The 21203-nt window shown below is 40.6% G+C and overlaps 1 protein-coding gene across 1 annotated transcript; it reads right to left on the bottom strand.

Annotated features, from left to right (window-relative positions):
- Positions 1-443: 443 nt before the first annotated feature.
- Positions 444-3597, bottom strand: SMIM38 (small integral membrane protein 38). The gene is made up of 2 exons (XM_075187496.1): positions 3500-3597; positions 444-911 (listed from the first exon to the last, which is right to left on the bottom strand). Exon 2 carries the CDS (start codon positions 609-611, stop codon positions 480-482), a length of 132 nt encoding a protein of 43 aa, XP_075043597.1. The 5' UTR covers positions 612-911; positions 3500-3597; the 3' UTR covers positions 444-479.
- Between the last annotated feature and the right edge of the window lie 17606 nt (positions 3598-21203).

Here is a 21203-nt window from a genome sequence, read left to right on the forward strand (position 1 = left end):
CCGTGCCAACCCTCTTGGGCCATAGTTACCTGCCTATACTCACTTTTCCCCTCCCTCCCTCTCTTTCATGCTGTGCCTGAGCCCCCAGAGTTATAGTGCTTACTGTTACTTGTACTGTGCTGTTTCACCTTGTACTGTGCCATTGTTTGTCCTTGTACGGCGCTACGGATACTTTGTGGCGCCCTATAAATAAAAATTAATAATAATAATAATAATAGTACAAACCCTTTAAATACGCTGCACTTGTGTATACACCATTTTCTGGGACAATGCTAATTGATGTTTATCATTGCCCTAGTGATGGAATACGAAGGCTATGATTTCTCTGTCACGTTCTACTCTTGCTAATCATTTTTTATGTTGTAATAGAACATTGTTTGTTTATTTAATCAATGCAAAGAAAACTCTTCATCCGGTACCCTAGATAGGTGTCGTCTCGGCACAGAACATGCGGCAGGTCCATATTTATTATAGGCATGTCATTCTTTCTTTTTTATTTTAGGGAATCTTTTAGCAAGTTTGTAGTCTATGTACGTACTTAGACAGGACCATACGATGAACTTTGATAGGATAATTAATACCAGTAAAAATACCAAGATTCCCGACTCCATTTTGAGCCTTAAACAGTGGGTAAAATACGATAAATCATCCGTAGACCACAAATGAAATAGTCTGAGTCAGCGTCCAGGCTTCCAGGAGCAGCGGAATCGTCGTGTGTACTCTGGAACCAGCTGAAGGGATGTTACGGACACTTGTCAAGTTTGCAGATCAGAGTCAGTCACCAGATCTGGCATGAAGACTACATTTAGGATTTATGCCAAACGGCCTTCAGTTGTCAGAAGTTGTGCCGTGAAAGAAGTACAAATGCATCGATACTTGGATTACACCCCTCAGAGCCTTGTCAGATAGATCTAGAAGAGATACGACATGTGTTTTAAAATATATTTTCATTTCGTATCTTGTTTTTTTACAAATATTTTTCATTGGTACCATGTAAAAGACGAGAGTGTTCGCTATTTAAGAGAATAAAGGTATTAGAACACATTTTGAACACAGTTTTAGAAATCTCAGGAGTCTCAAGAGCTATAATAAAAACTGGGGATTATTTGCCAAGAAGTATGCAAGTGTCCAGTATGCATAGCAGCCAACCAGGTTTTGATTGTTCAAAATGATGATTTGGCGGCAGCCAACAAACTTGCAAACCAGATTGGCCAACTAGATCTTGAAGATGGTGCCCAACTTTAAACTAATAAAAGCAAATATTGAATTGGTTTATATATGTGATTGCACATTTCCACTTATGCTAATAAACAAGAATGTTTTAAGCTCTGCCCACTCAAATAAAGTAGATTATTAAAACTTGCTGTATACAGACACATTCCCTTATTATAACAGCAGGGATTTTTGACTTTATTAGTAAGTTCCTCCAAGTCTTATTGCTACTAAGCTACTAATATAGACATGCAAGTTGGATGTATGAATGGTATTTCATTTAGAGCTGTGTTCGATATCACTATCTCTTTGTAGCAGTCTAATATCCATCATATCAAACTTTGGCTTCAATTATCCAATCACACCAGCGGACAGGTCACAGCTTCACACAAGAAAAGAGTTATTTTGCTGACATACTCTGTGGCGCTGTGAGCATTCTCTTCATCTGGTTGGCTACAGGGTATTCTGTCTCCGCCCACTTGAAAACTGGGTACACACTGAAGTGCAAGACATGAAAGATGATAATAAAAAGGTGCTCAGAACCTTGTCATGCACAAAAAAAAATGTTGTTGTAATAAGAGAATGAGCCTTTGTAGAGATACTTCAATAAGACTGGCATGAACAGTAAATTAGCTTGCCTTCAAGTGTAGAGAGTGGCACAAGATATAACATACTTTCTGGCAAGCAATGATTTAAATAAACAGGATGCTAATGACATAAACCATATATACTATTTATATAACAGCCTGCAGCCCTGTTTCTTAGATCTCGTTTGCGTTATATATCTGATGATTTCTGTTTGATGTTCGTTAACTGCAGTTGTATTTCACAACAAATTCAAAGGGGGTTTCCAATTTAAAATGTTTTTTACTTAATACCCTCCCCTTCAAATAATACTGCTTTGGTGGGGGTCCGCCCCACTAATTGCTATATTTAGTAGGGTCATAGAACTTACATACAGGTTGTCTCTAGCGATCATTTTCGGGGCGCTGATCTGCTGTTCAGTTGCAGGAGTGATCCGAATAAGCGGCTCTAGTGCTTTCCATTAGATTGCACATATATATATATATATATATATATATATATATATATATATATATAAGAACCGGGACCGTAAGTACTGCAAAAGATCGTGGTCCAAAGAGAGGCACCCCCATTAAAGTACAATTATTGTTAAGGGAAAATATATTTAATTGTCGTCTATCTTCTGTATAAGTGTTCATGTCATCTGGTTTATAATGTCGTTCATGATACAACCCACAAACTTACTATACCAGTAGAGGGAACAATAATATTCCACCAAATTACATTTACTTTAATACATTACTCCTGAATGTTTTCATGTAATCTTCCAAAGGACTTTAAACACCATGGGGTATATTTACTAAACTGCGGGTTTGAAAAAGTGGAGATGTTGCCTATAGCAACCAATCAGATTCTAGCTGTCATTTTGTAGAATGTGCTAAATAAATGAAATCTAGAATCTGATTGGTTACTATAGGCAACATCTCCACTTTTTCAAACCCGCAGTTTAGTAAATATACCCCCATGTCTAACAGAAAGAAGGCAACATAATGAATGCACTAGATAGATCTTTGTGGAGTTAGTTTTCACCACTCAGATATATTTATAAACCAATAGAAATATGAACAACACTAAGTTGCTGGTGATCAATCAATCAGATATAAAGAACTCAAAGTCCCATTCATAATTATAGAACATACACACTTAGGGAACCAAAAGTCCCATCCACTGTACTGATAATTTGTAGCAATAGTTTAATGGCTGTTTTATAATTAATGGCTTTATTATTAATTGGTGGCATTAATTATATATATTTTTTTCTGTGCCTTCCTTTGCTAATTTATAATTCACATAGGTAATGGACGTATCCTGCAGTGTCTTGTGTAGTAGAACACAGCAGACCTACACCTGAGTTCATCAACGCACGTATCTTCAGATCCAGACATTTGGGAGTGCGCAGGAGCCTATTTACCTGCGTTTTCAAGCAAACGCAGGTTGCACTCAGTACGTGCGTCTTGATGAATCCGGCCCATAGACTGCAGCTGGTTACCTGATTCAGCAAAACACAGTGTTAAAACAATAACGACAACAAATGCCCCTTCCGTTATAGATAACATTCATTTGTATATAGCTGACAATTCCTTCATGACCTGATACATTAATGCAATTTAGTTACAAAAAGAAGTTACGTTGACTGTGCAATGCAAAACAGAACCAATTATCCAATGTGAAGCATAAACCTGAAACAATTCGATTTACTTACATTCCGGAAACTGTTCCCATTTACCTTCTACTTCATTAGCTTGAGTTCAATGTCATAAAAACATGAGCGACGGATTTCTCGACTTTATGCAAACTCCCATAATGCACTGCAAAATGATTAGAGGACAGAAAAGTTTAAAAGTGACAAGCTAAGTCAACAATTTTTTTTTTTTATTTCTGCATATCGCAGACATGTTGGTAGGTAGGCATCTGATAGCATGTGTCACCTTGAGACTTTAGTAGGACTAGAAGTGAAGTATCAGAATACTGAAGTTATAAGCACCCATGTTACACAGTAAATAAATAGCAAGGTTAAAATAAAGACAACAATTCATTACGCTCAGCCTGTACTCATAAGGACTCTCTGTGTTGATCCAGGGAAAGGAAAAATGAAACCCCAATAAAGCTCACAGTTCTCAGCATGTCATGTGATGGCAAAGGAAGAAGAAGAAAGATACCACAGTGCAGACAGAGCTCAGATGGGTGTCCCAAAGCCTCTCTGCTCATTACACCATGTGCCAGGCAACTGTGGTTGCCACGGGAGTCCAGAATCATAAAACATTTATAGCAGCCTGAAGAGACAAAACCGTGGAAACGGTAACTATCAACATTCTTCTTACAGCCTGCTACAGTGATTTATGGTGGGGGGAAAGCACATCTGATTTTTTTTCTTGGAATTCATGTATTAAATGGCAATAAGATTAGTTTCTGGATCAACCACCCCAAAAATACTTTCTAATAATCATAGCTGGAGAAAGACATCCAAACCGATTGTAGATTAATGTCATGAACTCGTCATCACCACCAACTAACCTAAAGAGTTCTACAGTCTGACTACCCCTAAAGTGGAGAAATCTTTGTGTGCTGATAGTGAAAATTGTCCTTTTTGTCTATGTTTGTCCCCTTTCACATCTAGGATTGAAAACCTCAATGAACACATCTCATGTTGACCTTGGATAATTTATACTAGAGATGCTCTGGCTCGGTTTCCCGAGAACCGAACACACCCGAACTTAGCAGATCTGAGTATCAAGCCATGCCTGCTCGGTACTTTCACACGCCCTCAGAAATGAAAGCGAGAAAAAACATCATTGTTACGTCGTCGGATCTCGCGAGCTTTGGATGCTATAAGTACCGCCCTCCACGGTGATCCAGCGCCATTTCACAGAGGGATACAGAAGGGGTAGCACAGTTCTTGGCAGTCTCTAGTGCAGTTGAGCAGCATCATAGGTAGAACAGAAAGAGGAGGGGTGGCAGTGTTCTTCAAAGTGTCCAGTGACATTCAGGAGAGCTCCATTGCTCCATTGCTAACTGTCATTGCTGAAATACAAATAATAGGGCTGGCAGTGTTCTTCAAACTCTGCAGTTACATTGTACTGTGGCATAGCCATCCAGAAATAGGAGAGGTGTCAGTGTTTAGTGCTGGTCTTATGCCCAGGCATGACAATGGCCTTCTTCTTATCACTGGCAAGAACTGCTTCCACTGGTGCATGACTTGCCACAGTAGAGTTAATTAACAGCACTGTTTGCTTAGGTGCTTAAAGCCCATTGTTAGCTTGTTTTGTGGGGGCACAAACAAACCAAGCCCTTCAACCACAAAGGTAGCACTGCTTGTCGCTGGAGTGCTTGCTTTGTTAAACTGTACATGTCCTTTTCAATATCTTACATAAGGATGGGTGGGAGGGCCCAAGGACAATTCCATCTTGCACCACTTTTCTTTTCTGCCACTGCTGTGTGGCAATGTTTCCCAGATGTGCTATGAACTGCCGTGTGTTTGTGTCATTGCTCTGTCGCTTAGCATCCAGCCAGGTCGCTGCAGTCTTTGTTTGAAAGTGTATGAAAATAATATTGTGACCTGTGATGTGGTCAAAATTGACTGCAAATGACTGGAAATTAGTGTTATTGAGGTTAATAATAATGTAGGGGGGGGGAAAAAGCCTAAATATGCAATGTTAGCAAAAAAAAAAAAAGATTTTAGAAAAAAATCGGGATCCAAAACACAAATGGGCGGCTTTGCAAAAACCAAAATCAAAACACAAAGTTAATCCAGATCCAAAACCAAACCCAAAACCAGAACATGGGGGTCAGTGAACAACTCTAATTTATACATACTAGATAGGACCTCTAAAGCAACACTGTAAGTCCAATTGTCTAGTCTCCTTTTATTCAGTAAGGTTGCCCACTTTTGAACCTCCTCAAATTCTGCTCTGTCTCCTTTATAGAGAGGTGCCCAAAACTGTACCTTATATTCAAGATGTGGGCTGACAAGTGTCTCATACAGACTGAGTGCTATTATTTAGCACATTATCTATTAGTTTTTCCCTTGTCCATCTCAGATTTCCCCAGTTGTGCCCTATAGATCTGAGGTGTCCTTGTTCAGTCCTCAAGAAGCACCAACAGTTCATGTTCTCAGGATTTCTATCTGTAGAAGCAAGTGGGCTAATTACTAACCCAGCCAAATAGATTAACTCACCTGTGCATCATTAAAGAAATCCTGAAAACATGAACTGTTGGTAGCTCTTGAGGATGGAACTTGGACACCTCTACCATAGAGTTTAAGTACCGTACGTATTACCTCTGCCTATGCGCAAAGCCTATATTAATATATCTGTCCTTGTCCTGCTTAACATTCCAATTTGTAATTTTTAATCCCTTTGCAGTAAGATAATATCCTCTTCTGTGTATATAATTTAATGTCATTTGCAGATACAGACATCATACGTAGTAAGCTATCTACAAAGTTTATTGTAAATAATAAGAACATTTCAAAGGGAAACCTACTTTGACAGAATGTGACATGTTTGTAATGATTTGTAATATTTCTGGAATGTTGAGGATATTTTTCGACTTCTGCTGGTATTGCTGCTGCTGGTTTTTATGATTTATAAATACGTTCCAAATATGGTACCGCCCAGCGAGGCAAATAGCATATACTTGGAGGGACATTGATATTGCTATGGTCCAGGCATGCTTGCTTTTCTGTATAGGAGTAGCTACCTTTAACAACTCCCCTTCCCATTTATAATACCACTTTCATACTGCCACCCAGGCAATGTCCGGGGTACATGAACCCGGGATATTGCGGGGGGGCAGAGGCTTCCCCGGAATCAAATTCCTAGGTAGACTGCGTTCATATTGAATGCGGGTCTGCCCAGGGTCTCCATGGCAACATCACAAGAGGAGCTCTGATTGGCTCCTCCTGTAATGTTTTTTGTTTTTTTTTTACTTTTACATTGTGTCTGGTGAGACCCGGGTTGAAAAACCGGGGACGCACCATTCAAAGTGCAGGCTTCTCGTGGCAGATCCGGGAATTACCCCACCAAAAAACCCGGGTCTGATGACCCGTGGATTAGATCTGGGACCAATCATACTGCACCTCGACCCGGGTCGTCTGGGCTTGCCCTGACAAAAACCCCGGTTTTTGGTGCAGTATGAATGGGGTAGTAATGACTTCAGGAAACTACCCATACACAGGTGATTATCAGGTGGGCCCCAGCACTGATATAGGGTTATAGTACCTCTTCCGGCCCAAATTCTCAAGTCCCACTTTCATTCCACAAATAAACTCCCTTTTTGGCTTCCAAAAGTGACGGGATGGCTGATGTACTCAATATAATAGTATCCACCAGTTTATTACTGTGTATTGCTCTTTGTATAGTAAGCTGTAACTTATGTTACTGTATCTGAAAGTTTAGGGGGAGAGCTGGAATCACTTGGAGCATGTAAATACATTGCACTGTTGGATTGTCATACTTAACAACTGTTCTCTCATTGTCACCATTGCATTTGTATTAAAATAATCAAATCAGCTTTATCTAGGATCTAAAAGGAGCCTATAGGAGGGACTCCATGCGTGCAATAATTGTCATCGTGCACAGTTGCTTTTTAAGCCATTAGTCCTGCTATTCTTGTAGCCTCAGTGTGCCCCAACACATAGGCCTTGTAAAGTTTTACTGCCAGTGAATAGACTGGAATCCCGGCATTATTAGGAATGAGAAATGAGGAAGACATGGCTGTTCGGGGAGAATTTCACAGACGATTGATCACAGGCTGCTCCAGTGGCTTCTAACACCAGCTGCAAGGCTCGTGCTGCCTAAGAAGACAAAAGTACAAAGCTTGGGGCTAAGAAAATGTTGACAGCTTGTTGGTGGCGGCAGAAAATATCTGCATGAGGCTGACAGAAAAACTAGAGTTGAAGCTACAGTTTGTGGAAAACTTATTTTTCAATTACAAGTTTTTCAAAGAGGCTTAAAACGTATTTAAGTTCATTTTATCGATATAGTTGATGCTATTTTATACCATCTTAGGGTAAAGATATACTTAGTTTATTTTATGGTGCAATCACACGTACATACATTTCAGAGAATTCACTGCCCTTTGTGTTAGGGACATTCAAGGACAGTTTTAGGACAAGGCACAGAGGATTTTTTCAGAGGAGCCCCTGGAGCAGAATTTGCACTGGCTTAAGTATAAATGAACATTGTTCTTAACATTTTATTCTCTGTCCTGAGTTTTTATAATGTGGCAATTCGTTATTTAGCATTTTTTTAGCTATTTGACTTTAATATACTGTATATCAGAATTGAAACTGAACTGAATAATACACATTAAATATTGTAGCTAATTAAGTCCACCGTTCTCTGTTTCATTTTTCTTCTGCAGGCTGCTAAGTTATTAGGGAGGAGTTTCGCTGCCAGTGCAGACAGAGAGTGACTGACAGCTTGACGGCCTTGATCTTCAGAAATGCACAGTGTGGATCGGTTCATTCATACACAGGGGTAGCGGACATAAGGAAGTTGTGCTAAGAATTTGCACCAATGAGCACAGTGTCCGTTGGTAGCACAGAGATAGGGCATGAAGCTTTGCTTAGCGTGTTTCAAAGAGTCCTGATGGAAAGAGGAGAGTGAAGTGCATTGTGGGAACGCATTTATTTTTAAATGTTTAATGCGTTTACCACAAGTCTGCTCTCAGATTATTACCCTATGGGAATCCCATGACAGATGGTCATTCCAAAGTTGGCTTCAATAGTGCAATAATAGGTGCATGTCACCGAATTGATAGTAATGGCTTCAGCCTTTTTCTGAGTTTGTAAATTACCCCGATGTTTCCAAAACTGTGTTTATGAATGTCACCTTCCAGCGTTACACTACTTTATCCACTTTTACTTATGTGCTCCAATATATAAAAGTAAAAGTCTATCTGGTATTTTTATTACTCTGATATGAAAACACATTTAGGGGTACATTTATTAAACTTTCTAAAAAGGAAAAGGGGAGGTGTTGTCCATAGCAACCAATCGGATTCTAGATCTCACTTATCTAGTACATTCTAGAGAATGATAGCTAGAACCTGATTGGTTGCTATGGGCAACACCTCCATTTATCCTTTTTAGAAGCTTTGGTAAACCTACCTCTTAGTATGATATATACATATATATATTCACAAAAAAGTAATGCTACAAAACTGTATTTACAGACTGTCAACCTATTTTTAATAAGATAGTTTGTAGACTTAGAATAATAATATTAGTGCATAAATGTGTTTTAGTTGTATTAAGCCATACTTTTCCTTGAACTTAAGCCCATATATCACGTATGGCCCTAATAGACAGCCAGGCAACATATTTATTTCAATACCAATGAAATGTCTTTTCCGAAAGCAGTTTATTGCCCAGATCAGGAGACAAAGCACAAAAGTATCCGGCAATTCCTTAATCACTCACCAATTAGAGACTAGGGTGGCACATGCCTTTGTCACTGCATACACTATACTTGGCAAAGAGAAATGATTATGCCCTATTACCTCCCCACTGTTTGCTTTGGCATCAAAGCCAACAGCAAAATGCCGGGTGGCAAATGCCAAATTAAGATCTGCCTAACAGTTTCTGTGTCCTTGGATCCACAATGCGTTCAGTTTTTCCTTCTTAACGTTGAATTGAAGGACTTTGTGTTTTAAATGTTTGCACCCAATTAATAATAAAATAATCTGCAAATTATAATATGGTAAATTTTCCCCTGGCCTCTGGTAAGGGTCAGATTTACCTCATTGGATGGCGACATTTGGCACACCAACCCCGCCCAATCCAACAGCCACACCTCTTTTACATTCTGTAGTCCTAGTGGTCATGTGACCAGCAGAGTGTATTGGGTCTACCTTGCGCAGTTTACCTGTACACTACCTTGCACAAGTCAGGTTCCTCAGATAGAGCTCCCCGTCCCAGTTAATTGGACAAAAAAGTTAAATAAAAAGCTTGACATATGGTTTGTGATGAGAAATCCGCCCTTAGGCAATGGCCTAATGTGCCTAACAAGTATTACAGGGAGTAAATGTATCAAGCTGAGAGTTTTCCAGCGGGTTTGGAGAATGGAGATGTTGCCTATATCAACCAATCAGATTCTAGTTATTATTTTGTAGAATGATCTAAATAAATGAGAGCTAGAATCTGATTGGTTTTTCAAACCCGCCGAAAAACTCTCGGCTTGATACATTTACCCCCAGGTGTTCTTCTGGTGTACAAATTGAGCTCATGCACCGTTCACTTTCACAATGTCATTATCAGGGTAACAATCTGAGGACTTCTCTTCCGGCCAGAGTGCTTCTATGCGTGGCGTTTGTATGTTCTTCTCATGTTTGTTTGTGTTTTCTCCACGCACACTCCTATTTCCTCCCATACTTCAAAGACATACGAAAACCCTTGTTCACTCACTTGTAATCTCTCGCCTTGACTACTGTAACCTCCTTCTCTCTGGCCTACCTAATTCTCACTTTGACCCTCTTAAGTCTATCCTCATTGCTGCTGCCTGCCTCATTTTTCTCTCCCGCCGCTCTGTCTCTGCAGTCTCCCTCCAACAGTCACTACATTGGCTCCCCATACCCTACAGAATTAAATTTAAACTCCTCACCCTCACCTTTAAAGCTCTTAATCAATCCTCCCTTCCCTACATCTCCAATCTCATCTCTACCTACACTCCTACCCACCCCCTCCGCTCTGCCTGTGACCGCCGACTCACTACTACTGATCACCTCTTCTCACTCTCGTCTTCAGGACTTTGCCTGGGCTGCTCCCCAGCTGTGGAACGATCTTCCACATTCCATCAGGTTAGCATCTACTCTCAAAGGCTTCAAGCGTGCCCTTAAGACTCATTTCTTTATTCAAGTCTATCAGTCCTCCTCCTAACTCCCTTGTCCTGGCTCTCTCCCCCAGTTAGTACCACCCTATTTGTGTCTCCCCCTTCCCTTTAGGATGTAAGCTCTCAAGAGCAGGGCCCTCTTTCCTTGTGTGCTCCTTCTACTATTCCATCACCCTCTGTACCTTTTGACTTGCTTCCCTAGCGCTACTTTCTTAAGCTTCTGCCTACTTCTCGCTGATTTCTACCATCACTTTTACTCATTGCCCCGGTAATAATTTGATTTGCATTACCCTGTCACCTGTATCTGTGTATATATTTTTTGTTAATTTTTTTGTTCTTTCTGTATCATGTTGTGTCATAGGTCACTGTTTTTTGTATGTCATGTACAGTGCTGCGGACCCTTTGTTGCGCCTTATAAATTAAAGATAATAATAATAATATGTCCATTGACTTTAAGTAAGTTGACCCTGATGTGTGTATTTACATGCCTGTGGGAAATTAGACTGTAAGCACTGGAGCAGAAATGTATGTGCCCGAATAATGTTCTCTGATCGTACAGCTCTACAGACTATGATGGTACTATGTAAATAAAGAATAATTGCAACAGAACTTTATAGACCAGCGACCCATTACAGCATTTATGTATGTAAAATAAAGAGTGGAAATACGTCCCAGCTGTCCCACATGCCAGGAGAAGCTCCCCGATAATCAAGACAGTCCCCTAAAATCAGGACTATCCTGATGGAATCGGGATAGTTGAGAGGTAAAGGTATGTTATTTTATTGACCATTGAAGACAAAAATACAAACAATGGTTGATTATTTTCATTTATAAAGTGCTTTGACAGAAACATACGTTTAAAATTCTAATTTTAAGGTTTTTAACATTGAACAACATACAATCTATGTATAAATATATATAAATACACTGTCTATTGTATGTATCTGTATTGATCCTAATATATAAACATTCACTGTCCACTTTATTAGGTATACCTGGACACCTGCTAGTTGATGCAAATATCTAATCAGCCAATCATGTGGCAGAAAGTCAATGCATAAAAGCATTCGGACATCAGGGGCTGACTGGGGGGCAGGGGGTATTTGCTCCCCGGGCCACTCCCATAGTGGGCTACATTGGGCTGGGCCAGCTGCATTTTTTTACCTTTAAAATGTTCCTAATAGGCTGAAGAATCGAGTCCTGCCCTCAGGCTAAAATTTGCCAGCCCTCCCCTAGTAGACATGGTCAAAAATTACAATTGTAGTTCAGACCAAACACCAGAATGGAGAATAAATGTGATCTAAGTGACTTTTACTGTTTAATGATTTCTGATGCCATACGGGTTGTTTCAGGACCTCAGAAACTGCTGATCTCTTGAGATTTTTACACACAACAGTCTCTAGAGTTTACAGAGAACGGTGCTCAAAACAGGAGCGGCAGTTCTGTGGGTGGAAACGTCTTGCTAAGGAGAGACATTGGAAGAGAATGGCCAGCCTGGTTCAAGCTGACGGGAAGGCGACAGTAACTCAATTAACCATGGGTGGTATACAGAAGTACATCTCTGAAGTGGATATGCTACAGCAGCAGAAGACCACACAACATCCTTGTGACCAGCACACAATACACAGCACCATTCTGACCGCCACATAATACATAGCACCCTTGTGACCGCCATACAACACAGTAACCTTGTCACCGCCACACAATACAGAGGGCAACCTTGTGACAACCCCACAATACAGAGAGCAAAATATGATTTTTATTGATACAAACTGTGCAATTAATGTGTGAGAATGTGATTCTCAGCTGTTGGTCATTTTCATACCTTCTAACACCTCAAATGGCCAAAGGGAAATGTATAAGATTTGATATATATAACTATTCTTTCTTAAAGTGTTCATACATCTGAGCAGACCTCAAAATGAAAATAGTCAAACACAGTTACCTGTCAGTGGCACCAGGGTATAATCTCCATTGAAAAAGTTGGTAATTTTGCTGTAAGAAAAGGATCAGATCCCTATGCTAATACACACGGGCCATTCACACATGCATATTATATTTTCACATATCCCCTGTTGATTTACAGCTATTTCAGGGCATGCCATTATATACCTAAAATTATTTTTTTTGTTAGAACAGCTTTTTAAATGTTGTCTCATACTGTATCTGAACCCACTCTCCCCAAACCTTCCTTCTTCCCACCTCAAGTTTTAAACGAAAAAAACAAAACAAAAACAAAGTGCTGAAAAAGTTAATGCCGGCTATGATAGAAAGGTGTCAGAACACACAGTGCATCGCAGCTTGCTGCGTATAGGCTGCGTAGCAGCAGACCGGTCAGAGTGCCCACGCTCACCCTTGTCCATCACTGAAAGTGCCTACAATTGACACCTGAGTGCCAGAACTGGACCATGGAGCAATAGAAGAAGGTGGCCTGCTCTGATGAATCAGGTTTTCTTTTAAATCATGTAGATGGCCGGGTATGTGTGCGTCGTTTACATGGGGTTGAGATAGCACCAGAATGCATTATGGGAAGAATGAAAGCAGAGGCAGTGTGATTCTCTGGCCAATGTTTGCTGGGAAACTTTGGGTCATGACATTCATGTGGATGTTACTTTGACACGTACCACCTACCTAAACATTGTTGCAGACCAAGCACACCTCTTCTCCATATTCAACTCAGTGATCTGTGCCTGAGACAGACATATCTTTGCTGGGCATTGGAGATCTATTAGCTGAGTAATAAAGAGGAGTATGATAACTCTGTCCAGGTTTGGATACACATGTAGTAGTAGAGGCTCTGTTTGATTTTGCAGGTAATCTTAATTCTAGTATCTGGGATGTTGCTCTAGTCTCTTATGACATTGAGAAGCTGGGCTCATTGATGTCATTGAGAAAAGTCTCTACACTAACACAACAAGCAAGCAGGTTTGGTGGGTTAGTGGATTGGTGCTCTACTGACTGCAATGGAAGTGTTCTTGGTTTGAGTCCCAAGGCAGGTTTCATTTTTAGGATTTGAATGTTGCACCAGGCTGGTTTATAACATTAGGAAAAATATCCAGAAACACTGGTGGCAAAAGCTAGCTTAGTTGTCTGGAAGCCCTATACTCCCCTACCTGTGATGGAGATGTCTAGAAGCCAGCAAGCCATTGTGACTGGTGGCAGAGTTCCAGGTTTGAATCTGCAGATAGGTATCATTTTAGTACTTATGATATTGCACATGCTTAGTGACATTTCGTAAAATCTTACCTCATAAAGATACTTTGCTGGGCCACTGGACTAGTACCCATGTTCTCTACTAACAAAGATGTTGAAATCCTGGTTTATGCTCCAATGACAGAATTCTATTGCTACCTTGGATGTTGCTGCAGGCTGATTTATGACATTGAGCATAATCTCCTGACCATACATAGGAAGCAAGCTGGCTCTGTAGATTTGTGTCCAGGTTCTCTGTTCAGAGTTAATGGTGGAGACTCTGGTTCAAACCCCAAGAGAGACTTCTTTTAACTACATGCCTGATGCACCAGGATGAATTATGACACTCAGGAAAACCACTTGCATAAGCTTAAGCTGGCTCAGATGAGTAGTACCCTTGTTCTCTGCTGGTACAGGTTATTGAAGTCTTGGTTCAAATCCACAAACAGCTGTAGGTTTTGTACTTTGGATTTGATGCCTGACTTGTTGAAGACATTGAGAAAAGTCTCCTTCCTTCCTTCCTTCCTTCCTTCCTTCCTTCCTTCCTTCCTTCCTTCCTTCCTTCCTTCCTTCCTTCCTTCCTTCCTTCCTTCCTTCCTTCCTTCCTTCCTTCCTTCCTTCCTTCCTTCCTTCCTTCCTTCCTTCCTTCCTTCCTTCCTTCCTTCCTTCCTTCCTTCCTTCCTTCCTTCCTTCCTTCCTTCCTTCCTTCCTTCCTTCCTTCCTTCCTTCCTTCCTTCCTTCCTTCCTTCCTTCCTTCCTCCATATGTTGGCTCACATGATTAGTAGACAGGTACACTCCTGTCAGTGGATGGCTGAGGTCCTGGTTCAAATCCCCATTTATACATTGGTGGGTGCACCTGGCTGGTTCATGACATTGAGAAGAGTCATCCTACTTACCTGAAGGCTGCTCTGTCTTTACTCATATTGTGGGTATAAGTTAGATGACAAGCAGTAAAGTGCTCAACTGACAGTAGAGTTCCTGGTTGGAATCTGTCACCAATGAGAAAAGAAAGTAGGCAAGTGAAAGTCAAAAGGAGATAGTAATTATTCTATACATTAGCTGTTGTACTTTTGGATACAACAGCAAAGTATATTAAAGAATGCTAGACAAACAAGTTTAAACATCATCACTACAAGGAGAGAACCCAATAACCAGACCCTGAGCAGGCTGTGACACAGGAAAGACCATCACACCTGTCTGGGGATTTGAACTGGGACCTTTACCATCACAGTCAGCAACCTGGCCACTAGTCAACTGAGCCAGGTACATGATGTAGGTACATGATGTAGGTACATGATGTAGGTACATGATGTAGGTACATGATGTAGGTACATGATGTAGGTACATGATGTAGGTACATGATGTAGGTACATGATGTAGGTACCTGTGAGACTTTTATCAATGCTATCAAGAGGCCTGGAGCAAAATCAAAGGAGCTGTAAATGTTACCCCATTGGGGCTTCAAACAAGGGAAGTCTTTTATATTGTAAACAGATCTCCTATCTACTGGGCCACCAAGCTAGCACGTTTAATGGAAGAGACTTTTCTCATTGACTTTATCAAGCCTGTTGCAACATGAAATGTGCTAAAAAGGAAGCCACTCTGAATTAAAAGCAGGGCCTCTACTATGACTGTCCAAGGTCAAACAGAGGTTTATTGAGTTTGCTGGGACTTGTAGTTCAGAAAAATGGCCCATTCCTGATAGAGTTACTGGTTGAAGAAAGCGAGAAAAGTCTTGCACCTTGTTTAATGAAGGAATGGCTCAGCAGGCTAGTAACCAGTTTCTTTACTTGCAATGAGAGGAGAGGTCCTGGTTTGAATCCCCTGTGTGCTTTCATTTTAGTAAACTGAATGTTGCAGCAGCTAATTGAAGACATTGAGAAAAGTATAAGTTAGCTCAGTTGACTAGTAGTGAGGTGACCATGGACAGTCATAGTAGAGGCCCTGCTTTTAATTCAGAGTGGCTTTGAATTTCAAGTGGCTTCCTTTATAGCACATTTCATGTTGCAACAGGATTGATAAAGTCTATGAGAAAAATCTCTTCATCAAACATTCTAGCTTGGTGGCCCAGTAGATAGGAGATCTGTTTACGGTATATAAGACTTCCCTTGTTTGAATCCCCAACCAGGAAACATTTAAAGCTCCTTTGATTTTGCTCCAGGCCCCTTGATGGCATTGATAAAAGACTCACAGCTACTTACATCATGTACTGGCTCAGTTGACTAGTAGCCAGGTTGCTGATTGTGATGCTGGAGGTCCCAGTTCAAATCCCCAGACAGGCGTGATGGTCTTTCCTGTGTCACAGCCTGCTCAGGGTCTTGTTATTGGGTTCTCTCCTTGTAGTGATGACTCTACTCTACTCTACCAACAGGGATTTGATCCAGGACCTCCACCATCTAATCTAATGACAGGAGAACACTGGCTACTAGCCATCAGAGCCAACATATGGTGTAAGTGAGTGGGGAGACTTTTCTCAATGTCTTCAACAGGCCAGGTATAAAATCCAAGGTACAAAAGCATCAGTGGTTTTGAACTAAGACCTCAATCATCTCTACAAGCAAAGAACCAGGGTACTAGTCCTCTGAGCCAGCTTAAGATAAGGTAAATGGTTGTCCTCAGTGTCATAATTAATCCTTATGCATCAGGCAATGTAGTTAAAAGAAGCCTCTTTTGGGGTTTGAACCAGAGTCTCCACCATTGCTTGTGAACAGAGAATCTGGACACTAGTCTACAGAGCCAGCTTGATTGCTAGGTATGGTGGGGAGATTAATGTCATCAACCAGCCTGCAGCAACATCCAAGGTACTATCAGAATGCTGTTTGGAGAAAATAAACCAGGATTTCAACATTTCTGTTAGTGGAGCACATGGGTAATAGTTCAGCACAGTATCTTTCGGAGGTAAGATTTTTCTAAATGTCACTAAGCATGTGCAATATTCTAAGTACGAAAATTATACCTATCTGCAAATTCAAACCTGGGACTCTGCAATCACTGGGGGTGGCTTGCTGGGCCAGCTCATGTACTTTTCTCAATCTCACAAACCAGCCTGGTGCAACATTCATGGTAGTAAGAGAGAACACACCTAGGGATTCAGATAACAAGCTCCACCATTACAGCCAATGAGTATATGGCTTCTAAACATCTCCATCATAGCCAGGTGAGTACTGAGCTTCTAGACAACTAAGCTAGCTTTTGCCATCAGTGTTTCTGGATATTTTTCTCAATGTTATCAACCAGCCTGCTGCAACATTCAAATGTCTAAAAATGAAACCTGAATTAGTACTCAAACTAAGAACCCTTCCATTGCTGTCAGTAGAGCACCAAGCTACTAGTCCACAAAACCTGCCTGTTTGTTGTGTTAGTGCAGAGACTTTTCTCAGTGCCATTAATGAACTTAGCTTCTCAATGTCATCAGAGACTAGTGCAACATCCAAGATACTAAAATTAAGATTACCTGCAAAATCAAACAGAGCCTCTACTACTGCCTGTGTATTCAAACCTGGAGAGAGTTATCATACTCCTCTTTATTACTCAGCTAATAGCTCTCCAATCCCCAGCAGAGATATGTCTGTCTCAAGCACAGATCACTGAGTTGAATATGGAGAACAAGGATGTCCCAATTATATGGGTCCAGCCAGTTCAATGAGAGACAAATTCAACACCTTGAACTCTTTGTCATGTTCATCAAGCAATTAAAGAATTTTTTTTGCAGTGTGGCAGGGTGCATTATCCTGCTGAAATAGGCCACTGCCATCCGGGAATACCATTGCCACGAAGGGATGTGCTTGGTCTGCAACAATGTTTAGATAGGTGGTACATGTCATAGTAACATCCACATGAATATCATGAGCCAAGGTTTCCCAGCAGAGCATTGCCCAGAGAATCACACTGAAATAGCTGTAAAACAACAGGGGATATGTGAAAACAGAACCAAAAAGGGATATGTGAAAATATAATATGCATGTGTGAATGGCCCGTGTGTATTAGCTTAGGGATCTGGTCCTTTTCTTGCAAAAAAAAATTACCAACTTTTACAATGGAGATTATACCCTAGAGCCACTCACAGGTAACTGTGTTTGACTATTTGCATTTTGAGGTCTGCTCAGATGTATGAACACTTAAAGAAAGAATAGTTATAAATAGCAAATCTTATACATTTCCATTTGGCCATTTGAGGTGTTAGGAGTTAGGAAAATGACCAACAGCTGAAAATCACATTCTCACATATTAACTGCACAGTTTGTATCAATAAAAATCATATTTTGCTCTCTGTATTGTGTGATGGTCACAAGGCTGCTACGTATTGTGTGGCGGTCACAATTGTGCTATGTATTGTGTGGTGGTCACAAGGATGCTGTGTGGTCTTCTACTGCTGTAGCACATCCACTGCAAGGTTGTATGCGCTGTGCATTCAGAGATGCTCTTCTGTGTACAAGCCATGGTTAATTGAGTTACTGTCGCCTTCCTGTCAGCTTGAACCAGTCTCGCCATTCTCTTCTAACATCTCTCATTAACAAGATGTTTCCTCCCACAGAAATGCCGCTCTGGTTTTGAGCACCGTTCTCTGTAAACTCTAGAGACTGTTGTGTGTAAAAATCCCAAGAGATCAGCAGTTTCTGAGGTCCTGAAACAACCCGTATGGCACCAACAATCATTCCACAGTAAAAGTCACTTAGATCACATTTCTTCTCCATTCTGCTGTGTGATCCAGTTAGTGGTGCACTTTTTATATTAGGGAGGATAGGAGGAAGATGTAGGTGGTTGAAGGGAAGTGCAAACTATGCCCTCCATGGTGCTGGCCACACCCACCCACAGATGGCCACACCCACATATCACTGGCCACACCTCCGGTGGGACGGCACTTCTCACAATAGGCTCTTTATAATTTTCAGCCCCAGGCCCATGTGGCCCTTAATCTGGCCCTGGGTCTGGTGCCTAAATTATTGAGACATCTGTTTACACTGCACCCCAAGTTACCACACCTGTGTCCCAACATCTGTAAAGAGACTTTGCTGAGAAACCAGCATGTGCAGAGACTCTCTGGTCATCTACATAGGAGAGGGAGAGGGAGGGAGGGAGGGAGAGGGAGAGGGAGAGAGCGAGAGAGAGAGACAGTTTGGTTGGAGCGCAAAGTTCTAAACCTTTAGAACTAATCCTTTGTGGAGGCCAATTTATTGCCCCGGGATGTGTATGTGTTATGGTAGTTACACCGTTGCAATCAATGGTACACCACAGATTCCCAAATTGTGGAAATATTAAACTACTTTGTAATTAAAATAATTCAATAGAATCCCTTAGTATGCACATTGTTAAAGTAATTGGTGATTTACCAAACTTAGTTTTAAACACTAGTGTGTTCTCAAAAAGTCCAAGAAAAAGATATCCTAAATTTGGCGAGATTTATATAGGATCAATCAGACTACAGGATTTAGACAAATCTGCTGTGTCTAAGTCACATCCCCTATCCTGGGTGCCCTGTCAGAAAGGGAACCAAAGAGATCAGACTCCCTCTAGTGGCTGTTGAAAGAACTTACTTCGCTCATCTAACCCTTAAAGTCATGCTGTTTTATTTTTAAAAAGTTTTTCCATATAACTTATCCAATGGAGTTGTAAAGAAATATATTTATATACACATTTCTACAAGGAGGCTTTCTGTACATTATGTCATTCTGCTTGCTTAAAAACAGTAGTTAAGTAGACAATTTGATCAAGTCACAGTAATATGCATTGAGCTATGTTAAAATGTAATTATTTGTCTCCCAACATTTAGAATCAAAAAATCGGGACAAAAGAATCCCCGCCCCAGTTCTGACTGAACTCCGCCTACTAATTGTCAAAATCATGTAAAACCCCATCTACTTTTGTTAAGCCTCGCCCCTTTTGCAGTCCAAAAAACGAGATGTGCCAGCAAAAATCGGGACAGTTGAAAGGTATGTCGCCGTATGCAGCTAGTCATAAGTGTTTCTTTCATAAGAATTTAAAGGGTCCTACAGAAGTAGTATGTGTAATACATGGTATCTCAAATATCTTGAACAATTTATGATGTTTTAAATTCCCCCCAAAAAAACACTTAATAAAATGTAGTCAGTGACTATTTGGGGGTAGATTTACTCAAACATCTAAAAAGAAAAAGTGGAGGTGTTGCCCATACCAACCAATCACATTCTGGCTATCATTTATCTTGTACATTCTCAATGACAGCTAGAATCTGATTGGTTGCTATGGGCAACACCTCCACTTTTTCTTCTATAAGTTTTAGTAAATATACCCCTTGGTCTTTTTTTGGGATGGAATATATATTTTTGAGAATGGTAACTTTAGCAATAGAATTGAGCTGCAATTTAAGATTTAGCGGCTCATTTACAATGTTTTTTTGTCAGGCCAGTCATTTCTAGTTATACCTCTCTATTCACCAGTGGGCCCCATGTCTCAGTGTATCCTAATAAGTTAGTCTCCATTCATGCAAAACAAGTGCTTCAGATTTAAATGCTTGTCCCCTACCTAGCACTAAGACACGTTTCATGTTTCTCCCTGCATTATAGCTACAAACCACCCAATAGGTGTAAAACATATTTTTACCAGTAAAGAAAAATGATCATTACTTTATGCAGCAGGTAATCAGATGCCTATAAAATTATATTCAAGCATCGGCAAAACCAGGAAATGTTATGAAGTTTTGTTTCAAGGTGCAGAAACTTATCATTGCTAATACTGAACACTCCTTTCTGAAAAATGCCCGCTTCACCTTTAACAAAATAGCTGAGATTGTCACTTTAAACAATTACATCTGGTATTTGCAGAGGAATTAGGATTAACATTTTACTGCTAGTTTCCCTTGAGACACAGGCTACTGCCAGCTCAAGGTGCAGTTCTGTCCTGGACTCGTCCTGGTCTTGTAAGTTAACTGGTTCCCTTACATGATAACCATCAACAGGAGGGAGCTGGCACAGAGTGAAGGCTTTTTTTTATTTTCCAGCAGCATACCTTGAAATACTACGCGAGAGATGGATGTGAGAGCCGTTTTTGGCAGAGGGCAGGGATATTGTCTCGGCACTGTGGGAAAATGTTTAATGCTCAAACATTTCCTTAAAATTAGATTACAAAGGGACATTATAGGTCATAGAGTAAAGGCTTCCGTGTTGGGGCGGTTCATGTAGGGGGGGGGGGGTATAGACCATTATCTCTAGGCCAAACATATCAAAAACTCTGGCACAGATTAAGTGTCCAAAAAACATTTAGGTCCCGGAGGCGGACAAACCGGTGTATAAAGGTCTTTGTGAGCTCGACACAAACCTGTTGGAAGAGTTTTTGAACTACTGACAGAGATTTTCTCGCCCCTTTCTTGTCTGTTTTAGTTAATACAAATTTAAATGGTCTTTTTG

This window comes from Mixophyes fleayi, chromosome 10 (genome assembly GCF_038048845.1).
Source record: "Mixophyes fleayi isolate aMixFle1 chromosome 10, aMixFle1.hap1, whole genome shotgun sequence".
NCBI classification, from domain to species: domain Eukaryota; kingdom Metazoa; phylum Chordata; class Amphibia; order Anura; family Limnodynastidae; genus Mixophyes; species Mixophyes fleayi.